Raw genomic sequence first — 23,856 nt, 5'->3', positions numbered from 1 at the left:
CTGGCCCTTGCTTTTGTTTTGGCTGTTTTAAGACATGTGGTCTAGGCTAGCCTACAACCACGGTAGCTGAGGATGACCCTGAGCCGTGGGGTTACAGTGAGCTCTCTCACACTCAGCTTGCTTCTACCTTAGGATCCTCACAAAAGACTCAGCTCTCCTGCAACTCAGAAGATGGGCAAGGCCAGGGGGTGTGCATGTGAGCCTGGCATACTCTTAACTTTGAACCAAACTGCCCTGAGGCTCACAGGAAGACTTCCCCTTTTTGCTGAGTCAGGGTGGTCATGACTCCAGGCTTCTCCGTTTGTCTCAGCCCTGGGCAGACACTCCTCTGATGCACTGCCCTGCACTGAAAGGCTCTGTCTTCTGTCCTTTAGGCTGGGGTCCCTCCTGAACCAATGGACTATGATGTGCATGACCTCTTGTCCTCACACCCTGAGGGCTCCATTACAGACCTGACTTATCAGTTACTCTCACTCGAGGGCTTCATCTAATAGATTACACACACTTCACTTCTTGGGGGTAGGGGTTATCTTGGCTGTCACACTGTTTCTCAACGAAGGAGCTTCAGAGACCCTTCTCCCTCCCCTCCTCCTCCTTAATGTCTCCTTAGCCTCCACTAGTTTTCTTTCCAAAGCTTTATTGTTAATTATGTAATGTGGCTATGTGCACCTGTGAGTAGTGCCTATAGACACTGCCTATAGGTGTCAGACTGCCTGGAGCTGGGATCAGAGCCACCGGATGGACACTGGTGCTGTAAAGAGAACGGTATACACTCTCAACACCTCAGCCGTCTCCCAGCACCGTCCACTGTTTTTGTTTCCATTTCATCTTTGATTTTTACGATGAGTGTCACCCTGTAGCCCAAGTTGGCCTCAAATTCCGCCTCAGCCTCCCAAGCACTAAGACTACAGGCATGAAGCCACCACCACAACAAAATGTCACCTCTTCAGACAATAACTCTTTGAATCCTACTCAACAAGAAAGCTTACCTTCTAGCTTACTAACTTATTTTTAGTTGGTTGCTGTTTGCTTGCTTGAAATGCTGGACATAGAACCCAGGGCCTCCTGGATCCCAGGCAAGCGCTCCACCACCAAGCCACGTTCTCGGTCCTGGTTCAGTCTCTGAGTTTTGAGAGACAGAACATGACAGTGCAGACCTGGAAGCCCAGCATAGAGGCAGCTTGAGGCAGAGGACTAGAAAACAAGATAAACCTGGATTACAGAAGGAGTTCAAGGCCAGCCTGGGCAACTTTGCAAAACCCTGCTTCAAAATAGGTGAGAAGAGCTGGGGAGAGAGCCCAGTGGTTCGAGGATGTTCTAACTCATCTGTTTGTCCTGAGGGAAGGACAAACTGGCCTGGTCCTGTAGGATCCTAGGGAGAACTTCAGAGCTAGCCCCAGGCCCATGCCTTCTGCCTAACTATTTAAAACTGCCAGCAGGTGGAATCAGTTGAGGTGTCTGTCAACAGATGAACAGGTAAGGAAAATCTGGTGTAAGAGGCTGGTGGCAAAGGCTCAGTGCGCAGAGGCAATTGCCACCAAGTCTGACAACCTGAATTGGAACCTGAATTAGTTCACATGGTGGAAGGAGGGAATCGACTCCTGAATGCATGTAGATTTTCACTCTTGCTAGACCACACGTTTCTCTAAGAATTTTAAACATCAACTCTCTCATGTACTTCTAAGGACTTCAGTACCATCTCCACGCCTCCCGTCCTCAGTTTTCCCCTTGAGTGCTTGAGTGAGTACAAGTATCGCCGGCAATCCTGCCGGGATAAAAGGACGAAGTGGGAAGCTGTTTGAAAGAGACCATGAGCGAGCGGTGACACAGCTTTCTCTACTTCCGACTCATGTGAACGGGAGCCAAATACACAAAAACCCCAGCAGGAAAATATACTGTCTAACAAGTAGCCCTTTCTTTCTTTCTTTCTTCTTTTTTAAATAGTAACTACTACCACTGGTGCGATGGTGGCACATGGCTGTAACCCCAGTACTTGAGAAGTGGAAGCAGGAAGATCAGGGCTTCAAGTTCATCTTTGGCCACATGGTATAATGTCAACAGAAGACTCTGTTTAAAAGACATTTAAAATTTTTTTCAAATTGTAAAATGTTCACCATGACTTCGGAAGAAAGGGCAAGGGGAAGAGGGAGGGAGAGGGGTTGAAAGAGAGGGCGAGAAGGGTGCCTGTGACCCAGCCAAGCACAATAAAAACAGACATTTTACTACCATATAATTTGTGGAAACATTTTTAATAGCTAAACCATAAATTAAAACACCACTAATCTCTGCTGTTGGCGAGCTTTCCCTGAACAGGGACATATATTTTCAGACAGTTTATATTTGTGCGTCATTAAAACTTCTGCCAAGAGAAACCTTTTGAACTTAAGAGCAATTTTAAAATCAAAGAAGGTCTTTAGCCTGACCAGAGATAAAATTATAATGGCTCAGAAAGCAGGAGCCCTGGGTGCTCATCTCCTGCTCCCCCCACTTTGCCCCCACCCTGCCCCTCTTACAGAGTGCCCACCTCCCACCCCTACTACAAAGAGCTGAGCAGGGGCCCTGGATGCCTACCTCCTGCTCCCCTCAAACCCTGCCCCTCCTGTAGAGAGCCCACCCCCCACCCCTCTATCTCTAAAGCAGTGAAATGCTGCTTCCCAGCACTCCTGAGACTCCACGCTGAGAAGGCAAGAGCTGGCTTCTAAAGATGAGGACTTCCTCCTACCAGTCACCCATCTTGTGGATGCTCTTTGGTCCCCAGAGAGCCCCTCCATACTCTATCTTACAGGCAGAGCTCCAAACTGTCACTTCCAGCCCTGGCTTAACTCTGAAACAGTGGCCTCTATGAACTTGTACTTTAATATGTAAAAGTATCATATATAGCCAGAAAGATTTTGCTGAAGGGACTGTTATAGCTGTCTTGTATGAGGCTATGCCAGTGCCTGGCAAATGCAGAAGTGGAGGCTCACAGTCATCTATTGGATGGAACACAGGGCCCCCAATGGAGAAGCTAGAGAAAGCACCCAAGGAGCTGAAGGGGTCTGCAACCCTATAGGTGGAACAACAATATGAACTAACCAGTACCCCCAGAGCTCATATCTCTAGCTGCATATGTAGCAGAAGATGGCCTAGCCGGCCATCACTGGGAAGAGAGCTCCTTGGTATTGCAAACTTCATATGCCCCAGTACAGGGGAATGAACGCCAGGGCCAAGAAGCAGGAGTGGGTGGGTAGGGGAGTAGGGCGGAGGGAGGATATAGGGAACTTTCGGGATAGCATTTGAAATGTAAATAAAGAAAATATCTAATAAAAATAAATATATAAAAAAGTATCATATATATACACACATATATATGTATGTATATATGTATATTTGTGTGTATGTATATGTGTGTGTGTGTGTGTATAGTGTGTGTGTGTGTGTGCATGCACATGCATGCGTGCTGTGCATGTTTTCCTTTTCCTTTACTCTTTTTTTTTTTAATGTTTGAGAAAATGTCTTATGTAGCCAGGCTTACCTCAAACTCATGGAGTAATCAAGAATGAGTTTGAACTTGTGACCCTGAGTGCTGGGATTACAGGCCTCTACCACTATGCATAGCCACTGGGTACTATGTTTTTTTTCAATCTTTTTGTTTGTGTGGTGGTGGGATGGGTGTCAGTCCTTGCTTTCCACCTTGCTTAAGAAAGGGCCGCATTGTTTGCCTCTGTGTATGCCAAACTAGCTGGCCCACAAGTCTGGGCTAAACAGTGAGTCCCAGGCTAGCCTGGACTACAGAACAAGACCCTATCTCAAAAACAAACAAAAAGTGGATGGATGGATGGATGGATGAAAGGAAGGAAGGAAGGGAGGAAGGGAGGGAGGGAGGAAGGAAGAAAGGAACAAAGAACTTACCTTTTAACTTACATAGCTTAGGGTAAAATAATCAGGGATAAGGGCAGAGACAGTGGGTGGCAGTTGAGCTGAAACCAGACCTGCCCCAGCCTGGTCCACTGAAGGTGGTAGGTGGGCAGGACTCATTAGACCTACCACCCATGCCTGGAGGTTTGAAATGTCTCCTAGAATCTAATTGCTCATCCTAGCACTGCTTTCTCAGTTTAGTGGAACTACACAGAACAGCTCATCTTGTGTTGTCTACCTCTTATCTTAGGAAACTCTTAAAGATTTTCTTTTAAATCTCAATACCAAATATCTAAAATGTCAGTCTAAACTGACCATGTTGTATGTGGCAGTGATGAACTGTAAAATAAATCAATGAAATGATTGATTTTTATAAGCTGACCGGTCCGATAATTAAACTTATTTCTCACTTTGAAAAAAAGATTTAAAAAATATTGTGTGTGTCTGTGTGCAGTGCCCTCAGCTGGGTCCCCTTGAGCTGGGTCCTTTGGGAATGTAGCAACTGTTCACACTGAGCCATCTCTCCAGCCCGGCAAAGTAGAAGCTTTCGAAGACCAATGGCTCAGTCTCCTGCAGTGCTGTGTCTGATGCCCAGGACAGAGCCAGCTTCCTGGTGAGTCTATGATCCAAATACCCAGAAACTCTGCAAGCTTTACCCCCAGCCCTCAGTCAGCTGCCCTCTGCTGCAGAATGCCCACCACCAGGCAGCAGAGCTCACCTTGACCTCGATGAAGTCGGGGTTCCCCAAGGACACCAGCTCAGCGTAGGCCTGGAGTTCATCCACGTTCCAACACTTCACAAGCGTCAGTCTGTAGACCGTTCGTTGTTGCTGGAACAGAGGGAAAACAACTTGGCTTTAGCCTGAGCATATGTCACAGATTGACCCAAGAACACTGGCCAGCACCCTTAAGCCACAGAGAACGCAGGTCAGGTGAAGCCCCTATGGACGTCTACAAACCGAAGTTACTTTAAAAAAAAAAAAACATGGGTTGCTCAGCTAGCTCAACTGGTAGAGCACGAGACTCTGAGTGATTTTATCTTTCATTCCATGTATACGGATGTGTCTGTGTCTCTGTGTGTGTTTGTATACAGGAGCACACTGCCTTCAGAGAGGCTAACAGAAGGCAGCAGACCCCCACCCTGTAACATGGTGCTGAGCATGGAGCCTAAGGCCTCTGGGAGAACACCAATGCTCTCACCCACAAAGCCTTCTATCTCTGCAGTCCCTGAAGTGACAGTCAGTGATGATCAGATTCTCACGCCCAACACGCACTCGTGCATGCACGCGCACACACACACACACACACACACACACACACACTGAACAGGCTTCAGTATGAGCAAAGGGGTAGTGAGAGGACTCAGTGAGTAAAGGCGCTTGCTGAAAATCCTCATAACCTGAGTTCAAACTCTGGGACCCACATGGTGACTGGTGAGAACCAATTCCTGCAAGTTGTCCCTTTACCTGTATGTGCATGTACATACATACACACAGGTGCATTCACATGCACACATACAAATACACAGACGAACACACAGACACACACATATCCACAAGTATTCATACGTGCAGAGGCACTCATATATTCACACACACACATACACACTAACTAAACAAACAAATAAGTAAAATGATTATTAAAGAGAAAGCAAGTCCCCCCATGGGTGCCACCACTGGTAAACTACCCGCGCTCCTGTGAATAACCCTTCTCCCGTGCTAGGGTTAGAAACTGTCATTAAACTCATTATGTGATGGAGAGATGGCTCAGCAGTTCAGAGCACTGACTGCCCTTGCAGAGGACCTGAGCTCAGTCCCCAGCACACACATCAGGCAGCTCACAACCACGGGTAACACGAGCTCTAGGGGATCTGACATGGTCTTCTGTCTCCATGGTCACCTGCATATGTGTGTGCACGCACACACACTTTAAAAAATATTTTTTCCAGGTCACACACATAAAAAAAGGCATTAAAATAAAAAGGAGACCTGTTAGGAGGAATAAGAGGATTTTGGGTGGAGCGGGACAAAAAAGGGAAACAGAGGGTAAAATGACTGGAAGGCATTACAGACACGAAGGAAAATGTCAAACTGAGATGTGATATCAGTAAACAGATACATTCTAATGAAATAAGGTGATTAAATCATATTAGATGATGGAACATTAACTCAAATAACCTTTTCAAGCTTTTCAAGTTCACACAAGAATCATGTGGACTGTGAATAATATGGATTAGCATTCTTTTCTCTCCGGCTTTTTTTTTTTTTTTTGGTTCTTTTTGGTTTTTTTCAAGACAGGGTTTCTCTGTATAGCCCTGGCTGTCCTGGAACTCACTCTGTAGACCAGGCTGGCCTCAAACTCAGAAATCCGCCTGCCTCTGCCTCCCGAGTGCTGGGATTAAAGGCGTGAGCCACCACCGCCTGGCTCTCTCAAGCTTTCTTGTCATTTATAATCACTGGCATTTCTTGTTGACAGGAAAAACATGTGCATGCGTGGTTTAACCAACACCTACCAAAGAATCCAAATTGGAGCACTTTTTTGTTTGTTTGTTTGTTTTTTCAGAAAGCATTAAGATGGCAGTCATTAAAGACTCTGAAAGATGGACAACCCAAGATGTTGCAACCTTCCTGGGCCTGAAATAAACAAGTAAGACTCAGGGCATTTTGACCACTACGGATAGCTTAAAATCAAAGGCTAACATTTTGCCCTTGTGGGGAGGCCAGACCTGGGTAACAAATGCTTTAGTGAGCAGGGCTCAAAATAATGGAGTGAAAAGAAGGGACACCAAGCTCCCCACTTCTGTGTTTGGGGAAAAGAAAAGTGTAATTTATAACAAGAAAAAAGTCACAAGAGTAATTTTTTTTTATAAAGCAAGTCTCCTGCAGCCCAGGCTAGCCAAGTACAACCTTGGACTTCTGCCTCTATTTCCTGGGTCCTGGGGTGCCCATGTTCCTGAATGCTACAGCACCCTGCACATGTGAGATCTTTCATGGACCAAACTTAGAAATCTATACTAAAGAGCATCTGTCAGGCACATCAAAAGCATTTCATTCCTATCTACTTAGTTCTTTAGAAAGGCATTTTACCAGGCAAGAAAAGACAGGGCATTTCTAAATTCCCTTGCAATAGCTGTCAGGCTTCCACATCAAATCGAAGAATAGATAGAGCTAGGCTGGAGAGATAGATGTTCAGCAATTAAGAGCTCTCAGTCTGCTCTTACAGAGACTTGAATTCAGTTCCCAGCATCTATGCTGAACAGCTCAGAATCACCTGGAATCCCAGCTCCTAGGGCTCTGTCCCTCTCTTCCGGCCTCTATGGGTACCTGCACTCTTGTGCACAGACATACACACACACTTCTAAAAATAAAAGAGACGTCCCAGTTAAACTCACAGAAGGCTGTCTATCCTGTTGTTTTAAAGTCTTCCTGAAAGTTCTGATCAAATCAAGGAAGCCAGGGCAAAAAAAGACTGAAGTGCACACAAAAGCAGTAAACTGTGAGTAATATAATTGGAGTCTTGGAAAGCTACCAACTTAAAAAAAAAAGAAAGAAAGAAAGAAAGAAAGAAAGAAAGAAAGAAAGAAAATAAATCAGATGCAAAGAAAGTGGCCAATTACCAAGGACAACTCGCCAGCTCTGCTAGCCTAGAGCAGCAGTGGGTTAAAATAAATCCGAGGTAGGATGGGATCCAGAGAATGCATGCTTCCTCAGTATGCTCAATTCCTATCTTTGTAAAACAGGGGATTTGTGCAGGCTTAGCAATGTTAACCCAGGAAGCCCAGGTCCCAAAAGGCTGTGGCAAGAATGCACCAAGTTTACAGCCTGGGTTACACAGCAAATTCCAAGCCAGCCTGGGCTACACAAGAGTGCTGGGCTAGCTGGGTGGCACACAGCAACCCCATTTCCAAACTAACAACAAAGTCGTTTTTGTTTGCCTGTTTTAGCACCTTAACCCTGTCGGACTTAGAACCAAGCCTTGCAGAACTAAAGCACGCCAAGTACCAAGGGACTGTTTAGACACCTCTATTAAAATACCAATGACAGAGCCGAGGTGGCTCAGTGCGTGATAATTCAAGGGATGCAAGCATGAGAATGTAAGTTTGGGTCCCCAGAACTCAAATAAAAAGCCAGGCATGGCCACACACATCTGTGACCCCAGGAGTGGAGTAGGGGTTGGGGGATTGGCAGAGATAGGATCACTGCTGCTTCTCTGGCTGCCAACCGTACTCCAGCTTCAGGGTAAGAACCTGTCACAAGGCAATAAGGTAGAGAGTAGCACAGCAGGACACCTGATGTCCTCCCCTGGCCTCCACAGACAGCAGGGCACTCACCCCCCTCCCACACACTCACTCACAAAGATACACCACACAAATGTACATCATACGCTTACACACCAAAACTAAACTAAGTCAGCCCCAACAGGAAAGACTCCATGCCAGCAAAGACCATTTACGGAATAGAAGGAAGAGAATATTCCACTTAAACATCTCTATAAAAACCCAACCATTCACTTAGGAAATTACATGCAAGAGACGAAACTTAAACAAAACACTTTTCTGAGACCTAAAGCAAACTCTGCCTCTCTCTACCTCCATGGAAAGCAGGATTTATAAACCGAGAGGTTTACAAGTCCTTTGAACACAACCTGATGAGGCCCCTAACAGCAGAGACATTACTCAGCACTTGCTGTGTGCCAGATGCTGTTACGTGTATTTGTGTCTTTCCAAGGCTATAAAATCTGTATGTACATCAGAAGGAATCTTGGCAGATATGTGTGACTATTATCTTCACTTGACAAACACGAGATCCAGGCTCAGAGAGGGTAAAAATGCCAAAAGCCACACAGTAGCAGAGCAGGTGATCTGGGATGTGGTCGCCAGCAACAGGAATCCTAGCAACTGGGCTTGTGTGTACACTCGCTCTGCTTCTCTGTGTCTGTCAGTCCGTCTCTCTGGGTGTCTGTCTTTCTCTCTGTGTGTCTGTCTGTCTCTATCAGTTACACCTTGTAAAACTGAGATAAAACACACAAAGAAATTAAGACTTCGGCCTTGTCTGGGTGGCTAGAGTGCTTGCCTTCCCTACAATGAGGCCCTAGTGTCCATCCCCAGAACCACATAAACCAGGCATGGTGGCGCATATCTGTCATCCCAGCACTAGGGAGTCGGCGGCAGGGGGATGAGGAGTTCAAGGCCTCCTTTCAAGTCAAACCTGTAGTACATGAGTCCCTGACTCCAGTGGGGGACACTGGAGAATGGATCAGTGGTTTACAACTGCTCTTACAGAGGGCCTGGCCAGTCTGTGCCCCACACCCAAAAGATGCCTGGAACCCCAGCTCCAGGGAACCCCACACCCTCTTTTGTCCTCTGAACTCACATGCACAGAGACAGGCGTACTAAAAATTCTTCTTTTTAAAAGATGCATGAGTACATTCATATTCCAAACTGATGTTCCACTGTAATTAATATATATAATAAAGTCACCTCTACAGCTGAGCCACTTCTAGTTGTACAGTGGTTGCTATGCAGTAGCAATGGTGGTTTCCAACCAGAGGCAACTCTGCGACCCTGGGGCTATCCTGTTCCAACTTTGAAACTTCCTTCCACAGGAAACCTTGGGAAGCCTCTGTGGCTTCCATAAGTGGGGGTGCTCCTGACATCTAGTGGGCAGAGGCCAGAGCTGCTGCTGAGCACAGGATAATCACAAGCTCCTCCACCCTGCACCCCTTTTCCTGCTATCACAATCATTCCGTGAAAAAGGCCAGTGGAGAGAAAGCCAAGAAGTCCTGTTAGAGCTGGTCTTCCCATGACCATTAATGGAGTCTTGCTGTACTTGGCCATTTGCTTAATGTCCATGTTTAGGAGCCAACTATCTTCTCCCAGAAGTGCACGACACCCTTTATGCACATAAAATAAAACTGTATTCATCCAAGTGTGTGTCAGAGCATGCACACGCCACACATGCTGTAGCGGTCAGGATATGAGGCTTGGCAGCACAAGCCTTTACCCACTGAGCCATCTCACCGGCCCTGATTTGATTTGATTTGATTTTGAAAGACAGGCTCTGACTCTAACTTCCCATCTAGCCAATCACCTTGATGTTCTGATCTTTCTGCCTCTACTCAGAGCTCCGGGATTATAGGTGTTGCACTAGCCCGCCCCAGAAAGTCAGGACTACCACAAGTGACAGTCTGAGCTGGAGAGTGGCTGTGGAGAGCTGGCCCCGTCCTGCCTGGGGTTTACGCTGAGTCAACCGTAAAGCCATCTGGGCCTGGAACTCTCTTTGCACAGGTTTTTAAATTATAAAACCAGAAGGCTAGAGAGATGGCTCAGTGGTTAGGAGCACTCCCTGCTATTACAGAGGACCTGGCAGATGATCACAATTACCTGAACCAGCTCCAAGGGCTCTGTACTCCCATGGACGTACACATACACACGTGCACAAACACATACACACACGAAAAATTAAGATAAGCTGGCTGCTATGCACACCTTTAATCCCAGAACTTCAGAAGAAGACTTTGTTGTGTGTTTGAGCCAAACTGCTCTACACAATGAGTTCCAGGTCAGTCAGAGCTACAGAGTGAAACCCTCTCTCAATAAGTAAATAATAAAGTCAGATTATTTATAAGCCCTGTTACAGTTCGCTTTCCGTTGCTGTGATTAAAATACCATGGCCAGAAGCAACCTGGGGAGGAGAGGCTTACGTGGCTAACAGATTACGTGTGGAGGTTTGGTCTGTTGAGACGAATTGTAATGCTAACCTAAGACCTGGTTGCCCCAGAGATGAGAGTCCACATGCAGACCCAAGCAATGCTATGTGTGACCTTGCCCCCAAATTATTTGTGCTTGGTGAATAAAGATGCCTATAGTCAGGGCTGGAGACATGGCTCAGCAGCTAAGAGCACCAGCTGCTGGGTCCTGGGTTCAATTCCCAGCAACCACATGGTAACTCACAACCATCTGTAATGGGATCTGATGCCCTCCCTCTTCAAGACAGCAACAGTGTATTCACATATATGAAATAAATAAATCTTTAAAAAAAAAAAAAAAAAAGCCGGGCAGTGGTGGCACAGGCCTTTAATCCCAGCACTTGGGAGGCAGAGGCAGGTGGATTTCTAAGTTTGAGGCTAGCCTGGTCTACAGAGTGATTTCCAGGACAGCCAGGGCTACACAGAGAAACCCTCTCTCGAAAACAACAACAACAAAGATGCCTACACTCTAAAGCTGGGCAGAACTGAGATAAGTGGGGCCTGGTGTTCCTGATTGGAGGAGACCACAAGGCGGAGGGAAGAAGGTGGAGAGAGGAGAAAGACACCATGAGTTAGGAGTCAAGAAAACATGGCCCTGAGGGCTGGCCAACTGGAGGTAAGAGCAGCATAGATAAATCACAGTAATTACTCGGGATTATGGATAAAAAATAGATTTTAATAACATGGAGGGTAGATATCTGATCTGCATTAGTGCTGGTAAAGACTTATTATAAATATAAAGGTTGTGTGTCTTTTATCCAGGAACTGAACGATCAATGGCAGGGTAGAAACCCTGGATTGGGATTAAATTTTTTCTACAACAGTTACAGCCCATCATGAAGGTAAGGACCCAAGGCAGGAATTGAGGCAGAGACCATGGAGGGATGCTGCCTACTGGCTTGCTCAGCCGGCTTTCTTATGCACCTCAGGACTATGGGTATGCCACTACCCATAGTGAGCTGGGCCCACACCCAGCAATTCATTATTCAAGAAAATGCCCCACAAGCTTGCCTACTGGCCAATCTAATGGAAACGTTGTCTCAGCTCAGGTTTCCTCTTCCCAGATGACCCTAGTTTGCATCAAGCTGGAAAACAAATCTAACAAATACAGACTCACAGCCTTCTGGTTTATTTTTGTGCCTTTTTTTTTTTTTTTCTAGTTTTGTTTCCTAAGCATCTGTACAGTTTGACCAGGAGGCGGCCTGACTTTAATCCCAGTACTCGGGAGGCATGGGCAGGTAGATCTCTAGGAGTTCGAGGCCAGCCTGGTCTATAGAGGGAGTTCCAGGACAGCTGGGGCTACGTTACACAAAGAAACTGTGTCTTAAAAAAAAAAAAAAAAAAAAGATTTTGTATATTTTATCTAAATGTCATAAAGTCATTCAAAACATGTTTTTTTTCTTTCTTTTGAGTATATATGTGTATACACATGTGAGCATGCATGCAGATAGCCACACACATGCCACAGGACAAGTGTGGAGGTCAGAGGACTATCTGGATTGTGCAGTCCTCAACTTCCACCTTGAGATGGGGTTTCCTTGGTTGTCGCTGTGCCTAACCCAGGCTAGCTGACCCATCATCACAGGGACACTGATATTGTAGATCCGCTAAGTCTGGCTTTACATGAGTGCTAAGGACCAGAACTCGGAGCCTCAGGCTTCTGTACGGCAAGTACCTGGCCCACTGCGTCATCTCCCATAGCCCTCATTTGGTTATTTAGCATCTCAAGATTTTCAGTGTGATGGTTTCAGTGAGAATGGCCGCCATAGGCTCATATATTTGAATGCTTGTTCCTAACTTGATGGAACTGTTTTGGGAAGGATTAGAAAGTGTGGCCTTGTCAGAGTAGGTGTGTCATGGGTGTCGGGGGAGATGCATTGTGGCTTCAGAAACCCATACTAGTCCCAACCTCTCATTCTCTGCCTCCAACCTGCAGATCAGATGCGTGCTCTTGGCTACTGCTCCAACACCATGCCTGTCTACCTACGCAGACACAGTCATGCTCCCCGACATGGTCATGGCTTCGCTCTCTGAAACTGCACACAAGTCCCCAGTTACATTCTTCCTCTTGTAAGCGCCTTGGTCATGCGCCTTGGTCATGGAGTGTCTTCACAACAAGAGAACAGTGAGCCTGGCCACATTCCTTTCCATCCCTAACATTCCACATTTGTCTTATCTCGCTTCACTGACTGACTCTGCAGTCTTACAGGCTTTTTGTTAAGGGCCAACTTTGGTTTTTATAATCGTCTCTATTCTGTGGATGGTCTGTTTCATTAACTTCTTTATTCCCTCCCAAGTTCTTCCTCTGTGGGTAATTTGCAGTTCGGTTCTAACTTCTTAATATGTATTGATCTTTAGTCTTTCTTACTGAAATAGGAGGAACTCTGTTTCAGCAAAAACATTCATTTCTTGTCATGGGGAAGAAAGCTCTAGACTGATGACCCACAGTGGGTTCCACTTAGCTGAGGCCTCTTTCAATCCTGAAGAACAGTGCCGCTGGAGCTGGAGAGATGGCTCAGCGGAGAAGAGCACTGACTGCCGTTCCAAAGCAACCAGGTTTGACTGCCAGCACCCACGTGGCCGATGACAACCATCTGAAACTCCAGGGAATCTGACGTCCTATTCTGGACTCCGTGGCCACCAGGAAATAGTTTGCAGACACACACTCAGACAAAACAACCATACATACTAAAAATAATAAAGTAATTTTTGAAAGGAACAAAAAGAAAAGAATACTGTTTCCATCTTCCCAGGTCTGGCAGAGTCCCAAGTAGGCTTGGCCATCTTTTCCTCAAAGACAGAAGGAAGAGGTAGCACCAGGAGATCCTCACCAGAGGACATGGAAGTTAAACAGCAGGAAAGGACAGAATGATACATTTTTATTTATTTGTTTAGAGAGAGCATCTCACATTGGTTAATGCCAGCTTGAGCTTGACAGAATCCAGAAGTGCGGGGGGGGGGGGGGGGGGGGGAGGGGGTCGTCTCTGAGCCCGTGTTTGAGGGACGATCTTAACTACATCCTCACTGTGGGCAGGACCATTCTCTGGCTGGGACTCTGGATGGTCTGAGTGTAAAGGGTGTTGGGGCAGCAGCATGCATTCAATGCTCTAACCCCAGCTCTGACTGCCATGTGACAGGCTTGTGGCCTTGCCCTCCCTGTTGTCCCGCTGCTGCATGGAGCCTCAAACGTGAGCCAGAATAAGGCCTTTGCCCTATGTGTCACTTTAGTGGGGTGAAGGCACTTACCATGTGATCGTGGCAATTTGAATTCTATCTACCGGACCCAGGTAAAAAGCCAGACCTGGCGGCTCACATTTGTGATCACAGCATTCCTACTCAGAGATGGGAGGCAGAGGCAGGAGAATCGGCTGGGAGCTCAAGGGGCAGCCACCCTGGAGTACACTGCCCACTGGCAAAAATAAGAGACACTTCAACAGATGAAGGGAAGCCACTACAGAAAGCTGCCCTCTGATTTTACCACATGTACCATGTTTTATGTGCGCGCGCGCACACCCACGCACACACACACACACACACACACACACACAGGATATAAGGATACATGTATGGCTTTTTAAAAAGCTGAATAACAGCCAGGCGTGGTGGCGCACACCTTTAATCCCAGCACTCGGGAGGCAGAGGCAGGCGGATTTCTGAGTTCGAGGCCAGCCTGGTCTACAAAGTGAGTTCCAGGACAGCCAGGGCTATACAGAGAAACCCTGTCTCGAAAAACCAAAAAAAAAAAAAAAGCTGAATAACATCTTTAGAAGTAGCTGGAGAAAGTAATACAACAACGTATTGCTGTAATGAGGAGAGAACAACAGAAACACAGGGGAGCAGGAGAGGCAACAGCAGAGCATGATGGGAGGACTGCCTTCAGTTCACAGATGGACATGGAATGACGGAGTACTTGCAGTTTTCTAAAGCTGACCAAAGGGATAGAAAATGCACTCAACTCCTCCCGAGTGCAGGAGGAGCACCTTGTACTTATGGGATCACTGCAATGCTCTGACCGATGATTACAGGTCAGCTCACTTGAGCAGCGCTAATTAAACACAGAGGCATCAAAGGGGGAGGGGCATGAAAATAGGAGGGAGTTCTTGGGAAAGAGGGGTTCAGTGAGAGTGGGAGGGGGGTAAGAGAGGAACTGGGGTGTTATATTCATTTGTGAAATGGAAAGGAATACATTTTTGTTTGTTTTTGCCTTTCAAGACAGGGTTTTTCTGTGTAACCCTGGCTTGCCCTGGAACTGGCTCTGTAGACCAGGCTAGCCTTGAACTCACAATGATCTGCCTGCCTCTGCATCCTGAGTGCTGGGATTAAAGGTCTGAGCTAACACCCATGAAAACAATTTTTAATGGGGCTGGAGAGATGGCTCAGTTGTTGAGAGCACCAGCTGCTTTCTGAGGACATGACTTTGATTCCAGCACCCATGTGGCAGCTCACAGCTGTAACCCCAGTCCCAGGGCATACAAAGCCCTCTTCTGGCTTCCTTGGGTACCAGGCACACACATGGTGCAAGCAAAATACTCATACACATTTTGTTTTTTTTTAAGCAATAAAATAATTTCAAAGTTAAGAAAAAAATTAAGGAAGGAAGCTGGGGCTGGAGAAATTGCTCAGGCCTTGAGCCCTTGCTGCTCTTGCAGAGGACCTGGGTTCAGTTCCCATGAGACACCTTACAACCATCTGTTAACTCCAGCCCCTGGGGAAGACTCCCTCTTCTGGCCACCAAGGGTAACTGCATAACACAGAAAGACAACACATAAATAAAAATAAATCTTTTCAAAAAAGATTATAGTTCAGCATTTCTCTGGAACACAGAAACAGCTTTTAAATATTAATACACGAAACAACTCAATAACACAAAATAGATAACACACTGACCAACTGAAGCTCATCTCAGGGATGGAATGTTGTTTGGTATTTGAGAATCAGTGCCATTCACCATATTAGCAGAAGGAGCGGACTACTCAATAGAATGAGAATAAGCACGTGAACTCAACAATTATTCATCATTTAGAACCCATAGGGCTCTGGGAACAAAAGGAACATTCTCCACACTAATGATATTTGCAACAAGTCAACAGCAAATATTATTATTAATATTATTCGTGGTGAGACAGCGAATATTCCCCCTGAATCCAGAAGACCATGCATGGGAAGGCAGTGGTAGGACCGTCCTAGAAACAGCATCACACAGCAAAGCTGTCCTACACGAGGAACGAAAGGATACCACGGGCCAGTGAGATGGTTCTACAGGAACAAGTGCTGGCCACCAAGCCTCACAACCTGGGTCTGATGTCGGGGACACGCATGCTGCAAGGACAGACCCAACGCTTGCAAGCTGTCCTCCCCCACATCTGTGCTGATTCACAAATGCTAGGGTATGCATGTGCCGGCACACACACACACACACACACTTAAAAGATCTTTTTAAACATACCATATGATTTGATTTAAGGAATTAATCATTTTAGAATTAATAAAGTAATTCTTATAACTAATATTAATATGGTTAATAAAATGATATTATAATTAATAAAATAATTGCTAATAAATAATCATTTTAGAAGACTCTGTCATATAACTATCCAAAAAATCTAATTCCTACATATCTATTATAATTTTTGAAAATTAAAAAATTAAGTATTATTTACCAGTGGCATCCAATACTATGTATTTGTAAAAACCAAAAATCACAAAGCACAGGAGTGATCCCTACAGAGGTCATTAAATGGTACAATACCACTTAAGAAATGCTAACTCCCTACAGAGGTCATTAAATGGTACAACACCACTTAAGAAATGCGACTGAAGAAGGAGCTCTCAAATCCAAACCTGGCCAGGGCTACAGGGTGAGTTCAAGGCCAGTCTGGGTTATATGAGACCCTGTCTCACACACACACACACACACACACACACACGAATACAAATGTGGGTCAATACTCTAATGCAAGGATCAATCCATTCTGGCCCTAAGGTTGAATGGTCCTCTACTTGTTCTCCTTATAGCCTTGAACTAAAAATGGATTTTATGTCTGAACAATTACAGTCTGTCTTGTAACTGAGAACAGTGACCGTGACGTCCAATTAGGCAAAGCACAATACCACCTCAACAAATGTCAAGGCCTTCAGCAGGACTCTATCTGGACTCAGCCTTCACTAGTACAGTCTGGGCTTTGTGGCTGTGAATTTCTAAAGCTATGTTTTCTCCTTTCTGAGAGCATCACCTCCCCACAAGCCCTTCACTGTGCCTCTAGTGTGTGCGTGCATGCATACTTAACTCCCTAGACAACCTTGGGTTCCTGTGCTCCCACCCCAGGTGGCACCAACTCTTCCGTTGCCCCTCGACACAGGATGCAAATCCTGCCTAGACTCAGCAAACATGGCACTACCTCAACCAGAACACAGCTTGTGTCATTTTTAATAAGTCTTTGTCTGTCTGTTTGAAACAGAATCTTACTATGTAGCCTTGGTTGGCCCGGAGCACACAACGTAGACCAGGAAACCATTGTGATCCGACTTGCCTCTTGAAAGTGTATTTTTTGAGTGATAAGAAGAAGCTGAAAGTTACACAGAGCAGACTCAGGCAAATCTACTCTAGGAAGAACAGGGTCTGAACGTTTGGATTACATGTGCTGGCATACGCACAGCATTGAAATAAAATAGTGCCCACATACGCACAGCATTGAAATAAAATAGTGCCCACATCTGGGTGGGGTGTATACAAGTGTGCAGGCACTCAAGGAGGCCAGAAGACAGCACTGGATCCCACAGCTGCAGTTACAGACAGTATGACTGCCAGTGTCCTGCTAGCCATCTCCCCAATGTTCAAGTCTTTAGGTGGTATATATAGAAATATTCACAGTTTTATTCCAGTGAGATGGTTCAGGGGGTAAAAGTGCTTGCTACCAAGCCTAAGACCCAGAGTTCAAGCCCTGGAACCCCCATGACTGAAAGAGAGAAGTGACTCTTAAAAGTTGTCATCTGATCTCCAGAGAATGCCTTGGCAGGCCCACACTCACACACAAATACAGAGAGAAATAAATTAATGAATGGAAAAAAATTTTTTTAATAAAATAAACTATTGCAGTGCCCCCTCCCCTGTCTGAGTGAGGAAGCTGATCAGGCAGTAACTTACAGTACCGTCAGGTGTCAGAGCGAAGGCTGAAGCTCTATGCTGCGGCATCCTCTGCTCTTTCTGGCGCCTTAGGTAGTCATAATAAAATGTTGAAACCTATACAATTACATGTTGGAATTCTGCGGCTTCTAATTAGGCTGCACATTCCAGGTGAGGTTATTACAGCGCAGGCCCACAGCTCTCTTAATTCCAGTGATTTACCCTGACAGTTGCAATTCAAGACAAACTAGTTGAGGTGGTGTCAAAACAAGATAAAACGGTCTCCTAAAATACAGCACCGACTTACTAGTAATCAAAGGGATGCAAATTGAAGCAGTAATGAGGTACCATTTTGGATTATCAAATTGGCACAGGTTGTTTCTTTTAAATAGCAATGCTCAGAGCTTCCTAGACAGGCACACCCATCCCCTCATGGTGGGGCTGTGATTCGGCACAGACATTTTGGAAATTAATGCGGCAACATGATTAAGGATTCTAGAAAATATCCAACTCGGTTGATCTGGTAATTGCATTTCTAAAAATTTAGCCTACGGGAATGATAAACCTCACAAAGGCTGAGGAGTGAGACTATCCACTGGAGCCCTTCTAGCAATGGTGAGATATCACAGCATCTCAAGATGTTCGACACCAATCTATGGTGTGGTCGTTTGGCCAGCACACACACCTACAGTGGTATTTTAGGTAGTATCTGTGAACCCAGCATGGCTGAGGCATTCCTATGGGAAGCAGAGCTCAGGGCAGACGTGCAGGCTGGTTTCTCATCCTATGGCTGTGAAAGAATCCCCTGGCAAACACAGCCTAGGGAAGGATTTATCTGGGCTCACAGTCCATCATGGTGGGGGAGGCAAGGCAGCAGGAGCAAGAGGCGGCAGCCACACTGCATCCAGTCAAACAGGAGTGAGCAACGCGTGCTCAAATGCTCACTCTCCACCTACTTCCTCCCTTCTATGCACTCCAGAGCAGGCCCAGGGAACAGTGCACCCCTCTGCGGAGTGGGTCTTCCCACTGCAATTAACCTAATCAAGAGACTCCTCCACAGGCTTGCCTTCCAGGTCCTGCAGAAGTAACATGCTAGATGAGCTATCAGAGCAGGACTCTAGGAAAGGGAGGGTAAGTCAAGTTGAGGCGGTTTTATTACACTCTTGTTCCCACCGAAACCTTGGGGAAACCTGCTGTAGAGGAATGTTTAATGACAGGCAGTGATTTTCCTAGTCGATTTGTAAAATATGTAGTAACAGGTGAAGTGTGGGCTCTCGTGACTGAAGAGCACTGCCATGAGGTGACAGAGTGGGTCCCTGAGCACAGAGCACCATATAGAGGTCAGAGAACAATGTCACCAAAATCAATAAACAGACGCTCGTGGTGCAGCCCCGCCCAGACGCCCAGTCAGCTCCCATCACTTACACTTCTGTGTCTGAAGATGTGGACCAAAAAGCCAACCCCCTGGCAGTATTTCCAGAGACACAGCTCATCCATCATTCTTGCAGTAAACTCTTATGGACAGCAGCAGCCGGACCCAAGGTACGTGGGACACAGGGGTGAGGGTACCTCAGATAAGCCAATGAATTCAGTAGCAGATCTACATTCCAGAACTATTGCTTAAGCTAACCTCACTGTCGGAGTTCCAAATACTAAGAAAATGACCCCATTGGTGGACACTGATTGTTTAATCACAAGATTTTAGAGTTTAGAGATGTTTACATTTTAACTTAAGTCAATAAATGTCCCTGTGTTAAGACTGGATCTCAAAAATAAAAGACTGATTAAAGACAACTGGGTCCTTGAATGAAGCTTTCCACGGTCCCTCTCTGGAACATTTATCAGTGAGGTGTGTCTGGTGTTTGAAAGTAAAATCAGAAGTGACAGTAAACTGAACCTCACCTGCCAGAGGAAGGACGGGACAGGGAGATGGCTCAGCAGTCACACACACCCGCCAAACATAAAAGCAAAGCACCAGCTGCCCACGCGTGTCCTTGGACTTCGTGTCTGAGGCACTCAACTACAAACAACGTGACAATAATATTCAATAATCAAATAAAACTTTTAAGATGGGGCTGGGTTGATGGCTCAGCAGTTAAAAGCACACCCTGCTCAGGCAGAGGATCCAAGGGCAATTTCAAGCACCCACCAGAGGTAGCTCACGACCACATGCGATTCCAGCTCCAAGGGATCTAGCATCCCCTTCTGACCTCGGCAGACACTGCACTCGCACATGCACATACACGCACACACCAAGACTAAAACTGATACTTATTAGAGAATGACTTTGACCTGTGGGGACAGACTGTTGAGCCTGGCTTTTCAAAATGAATCAAAAGTGATAGCAAACCAAGTCTCTGCGAGAAAACGCAGAGAGCACTACAGCCTCGCTGGCACGCCTGTGATATGCCTTTCATTCAGATCCACCTTCCTGAGGGGCAGTCCTTACTAAACAAGGAAGGTGGACTACTAGCCAAAGGGTAGTACAGGTCTGTGGCGAATTGTAGACTGGTCTCTGGTCGAGCTGAGGTCTGAACCCCGATGGTCATAATTCACCTACATGACACAGTAGGCCTTCCCTCATGCTCCTGGAACTCCAGCCCCTGCCTAATGTACCACCTCCCACAGCCCCCACAAGAGAAGCATGGTCAGTAGTCACATAAGCAATGGCCCAAGCTTCTGACCTTCAGGCTAAACTCCTCCCCAGTTACCTAGCAACAGTGAAGACCATAAAAAGGGGTGCTCAGCCCCCACCTCACTCTTACTCTCACTCCTTTGTCCTCTCACTTCTCACATTTCTCTCCCCTTTCCTTTCTCTTTGTCTTGTTCTTTTCTTTTCTCTTCTCTCTCTCTCTCTCTCTCTCTCTCTCTCTCTCTCTCTCTCTCTCTCTCTCACACCTTCTCTCTTTCCCCTGCATTTCTATAATAAAGCTCTTAACATAGAGAGTCTCTGCTCCATCAAGACCCACTGCACACTCTGGTCTGTGTTGGGAACTTCTTCTTCTTCCTCTCTCCCACAACCCTGGTGGCTTTAGCAAAGTAGCTGGGGGGGGGGAAGGGGGGTGTCCCCAGGCAGGACTGCCCCTTGGCCACCCCCTGAAGAGTGGGATAGAGGAATGCCCACCCAGGGATGAGTGGATAGGGTAGGTAGCAGCCCTCCCACGCCTGACTGACCAGAGAATAGGGAAACTCTGGCGGGGCGTGGGCCTCTTTTCCCTTTCCCCACTTCCCCCAGCCCCCCACCCCCGGGCTCCCCTTTTTATTTTGTTCCCAACACAAGTCTGTTTCCTGAGCTGTTCCACTGAAACAGATGAGGGGAAAAAAGGAGAGAAGGAGGGAATAGTAATAAAGATACAATGAGATGGACGGCCTCATGACCAAGAACTGGATTCAGTGTCTGCCGGGAAACACATGGGAACAAAACTAGCATTGAGTCAAGATGATGTACCACAATTCCAGGGTTTTCTCACCTGCCCTCTCAATGGGAGGCAAACATAGCTCTATAAGGAGGTAGCTGTGGTCAAAGAAAACTAAGATTAAAAGGTAAATGAAACCAAACATAGTAACAAGTGCCTATGATTCCAGTGTTTGGATAACAACAGAAGGGTCCTTGAATACACCTGGAAACCCTGCCTGAAACAAATATATAATAGAGACAGGCATGGTAAAAAATAAAAAGATAAAATTAGTGGCATAACAAAAGAGGGTCTTTAAAACATATTGTTAGGACGGCTCAGCAGTAGAACCTTTTAGTTGAATCCCCCAGTGAGGGGCTGGGGGCGTGGCTCAGTGGGAGAGCACACATCTGACATACACAAAGCCTTGAGTTCCAAACTCAGCACAAAAATCAAATGAATGAATAAATAAATAAATAAATATCTTCACATACACACAAGTACACATATAAACCTATCAAAAATGTGTACAGCATAATACAATTGTACCTTCTAAAACTGAAATGTAGCCCCTATACAGTGAATAGTTAACTACCACAAAAGACACCCACCCCCACCCCCATTTGAGGGCCAGGTGGTGGTTCCATATCCTAGAGTGCTTTCTGGAAATGTTGAGAACAATCAGGTAGTCGGACTGTCACCTCCATTTCTAACCCCAGCCCTCCCATCCTCAAAGAATGGGAAACAAAAGCAAACCCAGCCTCCACCCTGGGGGAAGGAAAGGCTCCGAGGCTACAGAGGCTACAGAGGTTGTAATCATGTGAGAGTCAGGGCTGCAACTCAGGCGACACCTGAGGGAACACATGTGCAAAGCCCCTGCCCCCAGTACCACATAAACTCCAAAGGCTGCTCTTTATGTGAAACTGAACATTTCTGACTGGTCCCAGCTACAACGCATTTCTCCCCACTGCGAGGCTAGATTTAGGAACAGAACAAATAGCTGGATATAAATGGTATTTATTCCAACCCAGTACCTCAAGGACTAATGGAGTAATTCTTTTATTCCCGTGAAGGCAAATGACTTTTTCCCACACGCGGTGCCTTCTTGCAGGCCCTCAGCAGAGGTGCAAGTTATCTTTCAATCGCCATAAATCAAGCAGACCCCCAAATGGTCTCCAGGATCTTCACTTCCCGAAAGCGCTAATAAAATGGGTTTTCAGATGTCAAGTTGAGAAAGTGTTTCTTTCCTTCTGGCTTCAACCAGCCAAAGAAATTAGCCCCTGCTCATTCTTTTTAATTTCCCTTCCCCTTAAACTCTGCTTTTAATCAAACATGAGGATTCTCATAAGGGAGTTCGATTCTAATCTCCAAAATGGGGATGGCTGGGCTCAAAGTTTAAAACAGGCCTGGAGACGAGCAGCCTTGAAGAATGTCACTTGCAAAGAAATTAAAGGTTATGAAGAGGGTTCATCAGCCAAGAAAGAAAGCCACCAAGACAGCAAGACAGCCTCAGGGGTGAAAGGTGCTTGCTGCCAAGCCTCCCGATCTGAGTATAATCGCCATGGTGGAAAGAGAGAACCACTCCAAGTTGTCCTCTGAACTCCAAACAAGTGAGAACACACATGCACACTCACACACACACAAACACAAACATACTCATACTCTCACACACACACATGCACACTCACACACACACATACACACACACTCACACACACATACAAACACAAATACACTCATACTCTCACGCACACATACACACACACACACAATAAATGTAAAAAAACATAACCAAATTTAAAAAAAAGTGTTCAATGGGCACCATGAGTGGTGGAGGGCACAGGCTTCTGGGCTATCCATCAGCTGCCAGCATCACTGAGACCATGAAAAGCCTGCCTCAAGGTGCAGCCCACACCCCTTATGCCAGCGTAATTCACTTCTTGGTTCCCAGGCAGCACCAGAGACCATCGCAGTGCAGACCGCCAACCGTGCAAGCTTTTCTGGGTCTACACACATTCAGCACCTTCTCTGCCTTTGAGCACACAGTGAGGTGTTAATCTTTCGCACCATGAAAGGTACCAGTAAAATGAGAGCAAAATTCCTTTCCAGCAGCCACACAGGTAGAAGTTGTCTCCTCTTACCAGGAGAAAAGTCTCCTGAGACGTCCACCTGTTCACTTACTTCCCAGGTACCTCTTGGCTATGCTGAATCATCAACATCACTGCCTCGTGCTCGGGATCCTGTTTGGTTCTTTGGTGTGAGAAAATACCCAGACCAAAAGCAACCTTTGGTCAGAAAGGGACAGGAAAGGGTTTATTTGGCTTAAATTTCAAAGTCACAATCCATCACTGATGAACATCAGGACAGAACTAGAAGGAGGAGGATCGGAAACTCAGGTCATTCATTGTTACAAACCGAGTTCCAGGCTAGCCTGGGCTACAAGAGGCCCTGTCTTTAAAAAACAAAACAAAACGCCGGACAGTGGTGGCGCATGTCTTTAATCCCAGCACTTGGGAGGCAGAGGCAGGCGAATTTCTGAGTTCGAGGCCAGCCTGGTCTACAGAGTGAGTTCCAGGACAGCCAGGGCTACACAGAAAAACCCTGTCTCAAAAGACCAAACAAACAAACAAACAACAACAAAACCAAACCAAACACAAACATGATGACATAGATCTTTAATCCCGGCACCTGGGAG

At 46.1% G+C, this 23,856-nt stretch overlaps 1 protein-coding gene across 2 annotated transcripts in view; it reads right to left on the bottom strand.

The window, feature by feature from the left end:
* Window positions 1-23,856, bottom strand: part of LOC110294411 (S-adenosyl-L-methionine-dependent tRNA 4-demethylwyosine synthase TYW1) — an 85,886-nt gene that overhangs the window by 10,585 nt on the left and 51,445 nt on the right. For both annotated transcript variants that reach the window (XM_021162631.2, XM_021162632.2), the window contains exon 14: window positions 4,616-4,726. In XM_021162631.2, coding sequence (XP_021018290.1) covers window positions 4,616-4,726 — 111 coding nt within the window. The remainder of the gene's footprint in view (window positions 1-4,615; window positions 4,727-23,856) is intronic.

This window comes from Mus caroli, unplaced genomic scaffold (genome assembly GCF_978045245.1).
Source record: "Mus caroli unplaced genomic scaffold, Mus_caroli_1 scaffold_4, whole genome shotgun sequence".
Lineage (NCBI taxonomy): Eukaryota > Metazoa > Chordata > Mammalia > Rodentia > Muridae > Mus > Mus caroli.
Note: the sequence above shows the minus strand (reverse complement) of the source record. Positions and strands in the feature narration are given on the sequence as shown.